This window comes from Macrobrachium nipponense, chromosome 28 (assembly GCF_015104395.2).
Source record: "Macrobrachium nipponense isolate FS-2020 chromosome 28, ASM1510439v2, whole genome shotgun sequence".
NCBI classification, from domain to species: domain Eukaryota; kingdom Metazoa; phylum Arthropoda; class Malacostraca; order Decapoda; family Palaemonidae; genus Macrobrachium; species Macrobrachium nipponense.
The window spans coordinates 46710282-46723482 of record NC_087217.1 but is presented as its reverse complement, the minus strand read 5'-3'; the positions used below and the strand labels follow the sequence as shown (position 1 = coordinate 46723482).

General features: G+C 43.2%; 1 protein-coding gene across 1 annotated transcript; it reads left to right on the top strand.

Moving 5' to 3' along the window:
• Positions 1-820: 820 nt before the first annotated feature.
• On the top strand, positions 821-2059 carry LOC135201175 (collagen alpha-2(VIII) chain-like). The gene has a single exon (XM_064230051.1). The coding sequence runs from the start codon at positions 821-823 to the stop codon at positions 2057-2059; it is 1239 nt and encodes a 412-aa protein (XP_064086121.1).
• Positions 2060-13201: the final 11142 nt, after the last annotated feature.

Below are 13201 nucleotides of genomic sequence, written 5' to 3'. Positions count from 1 at the left end.
ACAATGCCGTAAGCAGTGTGTGATCCCAGGCCGCTTGGAAATGTCCTGATTCGTCCTCAGTCTACTCCAGCTTCTGTTATCGGGCAGATGTTCTCGCCTCTGACTTGAAGTCAGCCCCTTTGTTTCGTCGTCGCTGGTTGGAGCCCTCCTCAGACATGATGATACATGTGCAAGCCACTAAGGACTACAGGTACGTCTCGAAAGTGCAAAATCCAACCAGTCCTATTCCTTCAAGACGAATCTTGCTATTTCCACTTTCAAATTTCCCTTTTATAACTCCTCTACTGAACGTTCTTTGTTTACCATCGTAGCACATCCTACCCCTGTGACCTGTCCAAGATTAAGTCTTCATTGAACATTTCATTTAAGCACTAGAGTTCCTCCTCTTGTGTGTGATTAAAGATAAACACCCTCCATAGTGATTAGCTGAGATATTATGCAAGAAGTCTTTAGTTTATGTTGTGTGTAATTTGGGAATTCATTTCCAGATTGCTGAGTCCATGCTCCGTCTCACTGCAAGTGCTTGTATTACCTGAATTCAAAAATTTGGAAACCAGCATTGCAGTAGATGTTGATTTCGGCCAGTTTTTCCACTTTGTGAAAGATAAAAGTGTTCTAGACAGTACACAGCCTTCCCCACATTGCATACATACCTTGCCTTTATCTCAGGTTATTCAATGTTGCTTGTAAATATATGTAAATTAGATTAATCGGCTCAGTTTTCTATGGCGACCTTGCATTCCCTTTAACAATTATCTAAGGTAAGTCATAAGTGCTTCATTTTCCCATATTTTCTCTTTTTTTCCCTTACATTTTAGACATGGCCATTTCAAATGTCCCCGGGCACGTAGCGGTCCTTGCACACCCGTCCTGGGACACTATGCGGGACTCGCCCGCCTGTCCCGGGACATGTGGCGGGCCTCGCCTGCCCGTCCCCAGATGCGTGGCAGGCCCCGCCCGCCCATCCCTGGATGCGTGGCGGGCCCTGCCCGCCCGTCCTGGGACAGGAGGGCGGTGCCCGCCACGTTTTCCAGGACGGGCAGGCAAGGCCTGCCACGTGTCCCAGGACGGGCGGGCAGGGCCACTCATGTGTCCCGGGACTCCCAGGATGGGCAGGCGGGGCCCGCCACGCGTCCTGGGATGTCGGGCGGGGCCCGCCACGTGTCCTGGGACTCCTGGGATGGGCAGGCAGGGCCCACCACGCATCTGGGGATGTACAGGCGAGGACCGCCACATGTCCCGGTACAGGCTGGCCCTGCCCGCCCACCACGGGACTCATTGCGGGCCCCACCCGCCTGTCCCAGGACGTGTGGTGAGCCTCGCCCTCCTGTCCTCTGATGTGTGGCGGGCATCGCCCACACATCCCGGGACATGTGGTGGGCCTCGACCCCCCGTCCCAGGACACGTGGCGGGCCTAGCCCACCCATCCCAGGACACATGGCCAGCCTTGCCCACCAATCCCAGTACGTGTGGTGGGCCTTGCCCGCACGTCCCAGGACATGTGGCGGGCCTCACCCGTCCGTCCCGGGACACGTGGCGGGCGCCGCCCGCCTGTCCTGGGACATGTGGTGGGTCTCGCCCATCCATCCCGGGACACGTAGCAGGTCTCGACCGCCCGTCCCGGGACACATGGCAGGAGCTGCCCGCCCATCCCGACAAGTGGCGGGCCTCACCCGCACGTCCCAGGACACATGGCAGGCCTTGCCTGCAAGTCCCGGGACACCTGTCGGCCGCTGCCCGCCCATCACGGGACACTTGGCGGGCCACGCCCGCCCATCCCCGAACACGTGGTGGGCCCCACCCACCCATCCTGGGACGCGTTGCGGGCCCTACCTGCCCGTCCTGGGACGCCCTGCTGGTCCCGGGATGCATGGCAGGCCTCGCCCGCCCATCCCGGGACGCGTGGCGTGCCCCTCCCACCCGTCCCGGGACGTGTGACTGGCCCTGCCCGCCTGCCCCAGGACACATGGTGGGCCCCGCCTTCCCATTCCGGGACACTTGGCAAGCCCCACCCATCCGTCCTGGGACGCCTGGCAGGCCCCGCCTGCCCGTCCCGTGACACGCTGCGGGCCTCGCCCGCCTGTCCCGTCATAGATAATACCTTTGCTTAGTCTTAGAGACAGAATATACCACCGACTCCTTCCAATTCTCTTGGGGCTTCTCTGAATCCTTTCAGTTCTCCTGAGGCTTCTCTGAATCATTTCAGTTCTCCTGGGCTTCTCTGAATCTTTTCAGTCTCCTGGGGTTTCTCTGAATCCTTTCAGTTCTTCTCTGAATCCTATGCTTCTTCTCCTGGCACTCCACCAATCCTGACATTTTCCCCACGATTTCTTCAATCCTCCTATCTTCCTTTCCCTTTCAGGAATCAATAAAACTCTTAAGAAAATATTTTATCATGTTTATTTCCCTGCAACTTCGACTTCCTTCAAGGATCAACAAAGCAAAATTATTACAAATAAACATTAAACTTTGCCTACAACAAATATTGTCCTCAAATTTTTCACATCTCATTCGTCTCTGTGAGGCCAGCGCCATTCCTTGAGGATTGCGCCATTTCTTGGAGATCGCGCCATTCCTTGAAGACGAACAGCTGCTCCTTCAGTTTCCAGATGTCTTTCTCCAGGCGTCTGTTTTTCCCCTGCAGGTTCTTCAGGTTGTAAACCAATTTCTCCTTCGCTCCTCGCAACTGTCCAACCTCATCTTCCAGCTTTTCGTTCCGTTTGCCCTGGACACCGGTCTTCCTCCCCAGCCACGATTTCCTTTCTCTAGGAGGCATGTCAGCTCCTTCCTCTTGAGTTTTGCAGCCTCATCTTCACACTGGAGTTCACACTTTTCCTTCCTGAGGTCTTCCACTTCCTTCTGCAGGCGCTCGAACCTGACCTCGACGTCTTTCCTGCCGGATTCGCGCTTTTCGGTCGCGTCCTTTTGTTCCTGAATGAGCCTCGCCATCTGCGTAGCTTCTTCGCTTTTTAACTGCGGGTCTTTCTTCTGTCGTACGAGTTCCTCTTGCCTCTCAACCTGGTTGTTTTCCTCTGCCAACCACCGCACTGTTAGTTCCCTTATCCTCTCACATAGGGCATCGTTTCTCTCCCCAATTTCCTTTGTCTTTTCCATCAGCTGCTGATTTTCATCTGTGATGTTGAGGATCTTGTCTTCCAGCTCCCGATTTTCCCTCTTTTCTCGGTCGTTCTCCCTCTTCAGGAACAACGTGTCAGCTTCGAGCGAGTAGGCCCATTCTTGCCAGGCCTGCTGTTGCAACACCTGAGTGATCTGGATCACACGATTGTGTTCTTCCCTTCCATCCGCCTTCTGAATCTCTTCATCGTTGTCGAGCCTCTGTTGCAGCTGAAGAATTATCCTGTCCTAGTTAACCTGCTGCTCTCTCTGGCACCTGATGGTGTCTCGCCAAGCCGTAATTCTCTCCTTCAGTTCCTTCTCCTTGGGCTGTTCAACTCCATCAACAGTAGTCAGGAAGAACCTCACCAGTGAATAGGCAGCCACAATAAACAAGATGACTATTCCTGCGTTAGACTTCTCTCTGCATTTCGAACAATATCTGGACATACTCCTCTCATTCTCTCTCGATTTTTCGTTGGTTTTCTATATCCCACGAGAGATATTTCGATTTATCAAAATATAGCAGGAAATATTCTGAACATTTTCTTAACTCTACCATGTCTCTTGGTGTTATAAATTGCTGAAATCTTTCTCTCACTCTCAGGGATGTTTCGCAGTAAGTATCTTCTTTGTCTGATCTCTCTCTCTCTCTCTCACTTTCTCTCTCTCTCTCTCTCTCTCTCTCTCTCCATGCGGGATTTTTTGTTAATCTTATCTGTTAAAATAAATTTGGGGATTTTCCTTTATTTACCTTTTTGTCTATAAAAAAACAATACTACTTACAGGCGGGCAATTGCAACTTGGAGGAAAAATGGCAATTTTTTCCAAGGCAAGTTTCATTTTTATTGAATTTTACAGGATAACTAATTAGAAGATACAATTCTAAACGAATTAGCCGAAATATCAAGAGAGTAATATATAATATATATATATATATATATATATATATATATATATATATATATATATATATATATAATTAACTACTCAACCATAAACATTTTCAAAAACTATAGGTAAGTTTTAAGATTTTAAATGTATACCATATGGATACAAAGAAAAGATGAACTAAAATTTAATTATATTACATTTTGTCCTATATAAAAGTGAAAAAAGATATAAAGGAGTATAATTTTATTAGAACATAACTCGCGTTCGTAAACTGAAATGCAATATGAAAACAAAGGTAGAATCACTAACATCCCTATTCTTATTTAAGGCGAAAATGACACTATCCATGAATTAGCGCGATTCGACGCGACGTGTTTGGTGGAACGCAACCTTAGTAAGACGTCGCGTATATGTTTAATATAATATGCAGGCAGCTTTCTGAACGTCGATAAGAATTGTTTTGAATGTATGTTGTTCAGCGACCATTAATCACCTGGAATCTAAACTCAGTCCCAGTTCAGTAACAGAACAAAAGTAAACACACCTTTGATTAACCACGAAGTCATTTTCCAGGGAATCCATGTTATGTGACTGGAAATTTTGTGTACAATTCTGTGACGGACGGTCAATTTGAATCACAGTAGTATTAAAGAATGTTGTATTCCAATAAAATATGCAGCGCTCCTACAGTACTGTGTAACCACACTATATCATCAAATTGTTTTAAAACTGAAAATTTCATAGAGATATGAAAATTTGAATTCCATTTTCAAGTGTTCAGTCATTGACTAATTAATTATGTAGTATACTACCGGGTGTTTCGAAATTAGAGGCCCACCCCCAACTCCAATGAACAAATGGAAAGTTATGAAGTTTTCTGCTATAGGCTATCTCCAAGTTCATTATCTTAAATTTCTATTAAGTCATTTTTCATTTTACATTTCTTGCATTTTCAGACTGAGTGACGGAGTTAGATACAGCCATGGCTAACGACTTGGAAGAAATCAGATGGATTGACCGAATCCGGGTTATAACCTTCAGAGAGGCCAGGGATGCTGGCGCATCCTTCATTTCACGTTCCTGGATAGCTAAATATATTAAAAGAGATGAATCCTTTGTTAAAAGAAACTGGAACAGAAATCCATATGACTGTCATCGCGAAAAGAGTTAGAATCTTGTAAGGGCTGAAGTCCTTTCTCAGGAGTCAAAAGACATCATAGCTGAGGCATTGGGTAGACCAAGAAAGTCTCTATGTAAATTGGCGCTTGAACTAGAAACAAAAACGGGAAAGCAGAGAAATTATAGTGCTGTATATCATGAGTTGAAAAAATCTGGTATCAAGCCACTTCATGTTATCAGCAAGCCCAACATCACTCGGCAACAGAGAGAAGATCGTGCATGGTTTTGTGGTTCATTTCTTAAAGATTGGGATGAAGCTGACTTTCTCCATGTTGCCGCATCAGATGAATTCTTCATTTACACAGTCAGGAAGCCAAATCATAAAAATGACATCATTTGGGCTGCAAAGTTGGATGATATCAGCGATGACGTGCGCTATCGCCAAGTTGTGAAATTTCCTGAATGTTTGGGAATTTTTCTCCGTTTCACAGCCAAACGGTTAATATGGATCATCAAAGAAAAAGGACAGTCATGGAATGGCGAATACTTCAGAGAAACTGTGCTTACTGGTGGAGTATTTACTTTCCTCTATCTGTTGAAGAAATCCCATTTTTGCATTATAAGCACCATGTTTTTTTGCGATATACTGAAATCATGCCCCTCAAAAATGCAGGCTGTAGAATAGGCAGATGGAGGCCACACAAAACATCAAATACTCAAAGAGAAACTTAAATAAATACCTGTTCTGAATTACTATTATTTTTGTCCATATCAATTTTAGTTTATGCTGTAGAGGGGGGAGGGGGGGCTTTAATTTCGAAGCACCCTGTAAATATGCTCATACAACCGAGTAACCTACCTATCATATTGGATATTATTTCTATTGCTATGGAATGCATCCACCTACGATTCCAGTACCTGTTATTTAGTATAACACTGAATCGTCTTCTCTCCCAGAGAGAGAGAAACGACAGTTACATTTGCTTTGAACTTGAGAGCACTTTTTTTTTTTACCTGGTGCAGTAGTTTTCATCAATTGAGACACAATAATCCATATTTAAGATAATTAATTTTGTCTTGAGACTACTAAACTGAACAAAAACAAGAAAATGCTGGCACATTTCATAATCATACAAACTTGCATTGTTAAGAATGCAGAAGTCTGTAGAAATAGTTATGTAGGGAATATATTAGCTAGGAAAATCTCCTGGTAGATTTATGGTAGATGAAGGCGAAGGAGAGGTAGAGAGAGAGGTAGAAACTGAACGCAAAATAAGATGTTTGAAAAGTGAGACCCATAAAACCAGCACCTTCGACACAACAAAATGTGATGAGGCAAGTTGTAAGTGTTGAACCTTGACCCATCAAGTGGGTGGTTACGATGGATCACGGCACCCACTAGGATTCGCCCATGGGTGGGACCAGAAACAGTAGGCATTCAAGTTCAACCAATTAAGAAGAAATAGGGTGTTCTCCAGTTGAAAAGAAGGAGGAGTCTGATTTATCCTTATTTTCGATTACTTATTGAAAACAAACTAATGATGACATATGACAGGGAAAAAGTTTTAATCTGTCCTGGGTGCTGAAACTGGGGATACGAATATAGAAAGAAACACTAACACAACAAAGGTTTATTTACAAGCTTACTAACAAAGATAAATGCAGAATGGTATCTCCTATTTACATAAAAAAGGTAAAATCTTACAATGCGTGAACTGGGGGGAACAGTGAGGTTGTGGCGGAATCACAAGCTCAAAAACAAGCTGCAGAATCCCCCCCCCCCCCCCGCCCCCCCCCCCCCCCCCCCCCCCCCCCCCCCCCCCCCCCCCCCCCCCCCCCCCACATATACCTAATCAGTCCAGCTGCCAAAATCCACCCTCAATCACACTTTCTTCTTTACACAACAAATACAGCAGGACAATTGACCTACACCTATACAAAACAAAACAAAAAACAAAACACATGTACCTACCAACAATGTACAAAAACAAACAAAAAAACAAAACACATGTACTTACCAATCAATCCAGTTGCTCCGGGCTATCCTGTGCTGTCCGCTGGTTGAGGTCACAGAAATACCAACAACAACATAAAAAATCACAACCCCCAACCCAATAACACAACGACCAAGGACTACAACAACACAACAACCAAGGACCACAACAACACCAACAACAACAAGGAACACAACCACGACCTCACATATAACAACAAAAACTCAGCAACACAACAAAAGACCAATGCACAAACAATTACCAACAACACAAAAAGCCAACAACACAAAAATGCAACACAAACACCCACTAACAACTTCAAGAAATCACAACAGCTCCCAACAACAACCCTCAACCATACCAACTCACAATAACTCAATAAAAAACTCACAAGCACAACAAATCCATCAACACAGCTCTAAATCAATTAACATCAAACTTAATAATAACCAACAACAAATCAACAACACACAACTCAAACGAATTTCACTGTCTTCACTACATCGCTGCCGATACCACCGACTAACACCAGCTCTCACCAAAGACTGACTGAAAACTCTCATTCTAAACACAGAACTCTAACAATCAACAGAACCAACAGACAACCCAGCACCAACAGCCAATACAGTCGTTAACTATCCATACAGCAATTACACCCTCTCTCTCTCTCTCTCTCTCTCTCTCTCTCTCACACAGACGTTGTCAAATGGAACTCCATAACTCCTCCATAAGGTAATTCAAATACTTGCTGGCCAGTTTTGGGACTCGAAACGATGGCTTCACAAAAGGAGAATTGCGATTGCAGACGTCTTCTTGACTCCGTATTGCAGAAAATAATGTCTATTCTTGACGCTGACTTGACCAGAATTCGACCAAACTCTCTCGAGTGACTTTTCCTCTCTGATCCTTCGTCCTTCTCTTATCTCACTCTGATGATCTCTGCTGCTGATCTCTCACTGATAATCTGATCTGTGGCTCTTACTGATGATCTCTTACTCTGTGACTAACTGATGATCTCTGCTGCTGATCTCTCACTGATAATCTGATCTGTGGCTCTTACTGATGATCTCTCTTCTCTTACTTCGTCCGTCGTATTTATATGGCATTCTGGGGGCGGGGCCTACGGCGAGCGTCACAGACTCCCAAGATTACCAGAACGATTTAGAAGGATCTGGACGACGTATTGCATCAGAAATCGCGGCGTCTCTCACGTCACGTCAGCGCCTGTCAAGTTCCACAACACTCCTGCCGATTCTAGAACCATCATGAGAACAGGCACCTCCAACTCATGCGCGAATGCCTTCTTGCTGCAGAACTTCTTGAAGATGCGTTTTCCTTTCCTTTATCTTTCTTTGCTATAAAGCAATTACCGTGACACGTCCCCCCCAAAAAAGAGAAAAAAATGAAATCAACTGTTTTTATTTTTTTCCAAAGAGAAACAAGAATTAAACAGCAGGGGAACAATTCTGCATAAAGCTTTAATACTTCTCCATTCACTCAACCACTCATGCCAAAATAAAAAATGGTCATTAGGATACTCATTCTGAAAACTAGAGACTATTAGCTATCACATTATCCTTTCCTCTTACTTTTTCCGTTTTCTGAACTTTGATTAAAACTTTGAAATGCTAAAATACCTGTGTTTTTCTCAAAACTAATATCTCTCAGTAACTAACTTCTCTCAAAACTAATTTCTCTCACATAGAACACTGGTGGTGGCCATGGTACTGGGCGTTCTTTATAATTCTGAAGCAAATTTACATTCATTGCCTTTGCTCTACTCTTACCCACATTAATTCCATAATGTATATTTCCCCTCTCCTCTAACACTGAAAAAGGACCTTCGAACTTATAAGGTAAAGTGGAACCTTCTTTCTGGACTAGTACTAAAACTTTATCTCTTACATGGAAATTTGTTTCTTTCACTCTAAGATCATGTTTCCGTTTAGTCCCCCCTTGACTCCCGTTCTCCTTCGCTAGTTGCCAACCATCTCTTAAATTGTTTTTATAATACTCAAGATTAGTTATGTAATCTTCTCTACCCTTACTTCTAGACAAAGGTCCGACCATATTGATAAATACATTCTCAAAAGATTCGCCTACTGAAGGAATATTACACAACAGAACTTCGGGAATTACTTGAATCGGTTTCCTGGCAATTTGATATTCATGACAGCTTAAAACATACCTCTTCACGTCACTTCATTTTAGGCCAAAAGTACGCCCTACTGATACACTTGAAAGTTTTATTTACTCCCAAATGTCCTTGCTCATCATGTGCTAACTTCAAAGCTAGTTCACGAAGCTTCCTGGAGCCCACTAGTTGTTCAGTGATTTCCCCTTTACTACCTGACTTAGGACGAACATAAGGACGCAAAACATCGTCCTTTAAACAAAAAGTCTCCTTACACACATCATCGAGATCATCATCCAGCTCACACTAAAAAATTCGGGTTAGTTTCTCATCCTCTCTCTGCAACTTGACTAGCTCATCCTTATTCACGAGGTTAGTGCCTAATTCATCACCGTAACTAGTACTAGATACTGGTACATTTACTACGTTACTCTCAACAGCTACACCTTTCGTTTGGCTATCACTGTCAACATCAATAGAGTCCGGTCTCTCAGCCACACTCATGCCAAGATCAACCTCACTACCTCTATCACACTCATTGAATCCACGAACTCACTCACGTTCGAATCCACGAACTTACCACCGTTTGAATCCACGAACTCACTCTCGTTCGAATCCACGAACTTACTCTCGTTCGAATCCACGAACAAATTATGACTGTAGTCTACGTCTGTATCTAAATCCGACCTAGTTTCTACCATTTCAGGCACTGGAATATCCCTCACAACAGGATTCACATTCTTGGATAAAGCTAAGTCATTACCGACAATAATGTCAACGCCATCCATGGGCAAACTGTCAACTACTGCAAGTTTCACTTCTCCTGACACTACCTGACTTTCTAAGTTCAACTTCAACAAAGGACAAAGAACACAAATGTTAGGAAATCCACCTAACATGACTTTTTCTTCCATGTTGATTTCTGCCCTGTTCAGCACACTCTCTCTCCTAATCAGTGAGACAGCAGCTCCTGTGTCTCGAAGCAAGACTACTTCTCTCGAATCTACTCCTCCAAGAGAGGAAACTACGCCTTCTGACAGAAATTCACCAAAAAATTTTTCAGTTTCTCTCATCACATCATTCTTACTTGATGAAAGGTTAACTAGAGACACTGGTTTCTTACCGTTCTTCCTTTCTACTGCTCAATTTCTTGCTAAATGCCCTTTCCCATATCATCGGAAACTAGTTAATTCTGAGCCACTAGATGCCACCTTACTCTTACAAACCTTAGACGTATGACCAGGTTTTCCGCATGTGTAATCTACCAGACGAAGGATCATTTCGTTTTTTACTAACACTGAAATTATGAGTTAGACTATATTCGTCAGCTAACCTAGTTGCTCCTGCAAAAGATACTTCTCGTCTATCCTCTATATAAAGTTTAATCTCAGGGGATATGTTATCTTTGAAGTTTTCTAACAACACTAAGTTCATCAAACTATCAAAATCCTCAACTTTAGCAGAAGTTAACCAATAAAAAAACAGCCTTTCTAACTTCTTACTGTATTCTACATATGTAATGTTTTCATCCTTTCTCAAATTTCTAAATTTCTTATGGTACGCCTCCGGTACTAACCAATACGCAATATGAACAGTTTCTTTCACAATATCATAATTATCACATTCCTCCTTAGACATGCAACTATACACAGTAAGTGCCCTACGACTCAAAACTGACTGTAAATGTAAAGTCCACGTTTCTTTAGGAGAACCTACTCTTTCCATTAACTATGTCGAACATCTTCCTCATCAAACTTTGGTACTAATTTCAACACTGCACTCATACCTAGCCTATCAGTTTCATTTTCGTTCTCGCCTGTCCGACTGTTATGAGCACTTTCCCTTAACCGAGCAATTTCCAACTCATGCATACGTTCTTTCTCTCTTTCTTCCTGCTGCATTACCAACATTTCTCTCTCTTGCTGCATTTTCATTACTTCTCTCTCTTGCTGCATTTTCATTACTTCTCTCTCTTGCTGCATTTTCATTGCTTCTCTCTCTTGCTGCATTTTCATTGCTTCTCTCTCTTGCTGCATTTTCATTACTTCTCTCTCAGCCGCTCTTTCATCTCTCTCATACTTTTTTCTTTCTTTCTTCTCAACATACCCACAGAGATCATTCCCCTCTAGACCTAGTAGCTTACCCGACTTGATAAACTCTTTCACCATCTCACTCATTCTGGCTCTTTCTATATTTTCCCGGTTTCAATCTATTATGGTGCTGGAATATTCTAAGCAAGGTCGCCACAATGTTACGAACTGAGAGAGGTCCGCTTCAGGTTCGATATGAAATAAAAAAAAAAAAATTCAACACCAACTGTTGAAACTGGGGATACGAATATAGAAAGAAACACTAACACAACAAAGGTTTATTTACAAGCTTACTAACAAAGATAAATGCAGAATGGTATCTCCTATTTACATAAAAAAGGTAAAATCTTACAATGCGTGAACTGGGGGAACAGTGAGGTAATTCAAATACTTGCTGGCCAGTTTTGCGACTCGAAGCGATGGCTTCACAAAAGGAGAATTGCGATTGCAGACGTCTTCTTGACTCCATATTGTAGAAAATAATGTCTATTCTTGATACTCGAAAAGCAGGAACTTCTCTAAACCTCTTGCAGAACGTTTCTTCTCTGAAGTCTTGCTCTACGTCGAAATGCCTCGGTCGTCCACTCCTGAAGAAGACTTGACCAGATTTCGACCAAACTCTCTCGAATGACTTTTCCTCTCTGATCCTTCGTTGTTATTCTCTTATCTCACTCTGATGATCTCTGCTGCTGATCTCTCACTGATAATCTGATCTGTGGCTCTTAGTGATGATCTCTTACTCTGTGACTAACTGATGATCTCTGCTGCTGATCTCTCACTGATAATCCGATCTGTGGCTCTCACTGATGATCTCTCTTCTCCTACTTCGTCCGTTGTATTTATACGGCATTCTGGGGGCGGGGCCTACGGCGAGCGTCACAGACTCACAAGATTACCAGAACGATTTAGAAGGATCTGGACGACGTATTGCATCAGAAATCGCGGCGTTTCTCACGTCAGGTCAACGCCTGTCAAGTTCCACAACACTCCTGCCGATTCTAGAACCATCATGAGAACAGGCACCTCCAACTCATGCGCGAATGCTGCAGAACTTCTCGAAGATGCGTTTTCCTTTCCTTTATCTTTCTTTGCTATAAAGCAATTACCATGACACTGGGTCCTGAATCAAATATTGGTGCAAATACAATAGAAGCTCAACTTCTCACTGCATAAAGAAAACATAATTTCAGGTCTATTTTAAATATATTATTGATAGTAAAATAGAATCATTACTATAGTAAATTCACATCACGGGTGCATCTGATGTCTAGGCCAGTCCCTTACAACGCTCCTGATTGGCTTGGAAACTCTCAGTCTCTCTGAAGAGTTCACATGGGCAGGATGAATATTCCAACTCTCATGAGGGATACGTTTTTCAAAAGCATCCCTAAGGAGAAGCGGAACATACATCCAGCCTATGTGAACGCTCCAGCCCTGTCATTGGCTTATCAACAGCCAATCAGGAGCGTCATAAGGGACTGGCCTAGACATCAAATGCACGGCTGATGTGAATCTACTATAGATTGAATAATGTACACTACTAATTTTTCTTCAACATAAATGTCATAGATGACATGATAATGGATTGGCGATCTGGGAAGATAGAATACTTAGTCCGCATAGTTATGGTTGCTACTTGATCTTTACGAGTTTTGCAGAGATGCAGGTATATATAATATTAGAAGTTTCATTGTCTATGAAACGTGAGCTCCAAAGATATATTTTTGAAACTCTGGACATTACCTTTGTACATAGCAAATTAATTAAAAGCAAGAATTCTGGCACTGAAAATCCTTCGCTGAAAACACTGAGTAACGAACTTGTTTAGCGTACTACCTACTAGCGATAAAAACTGT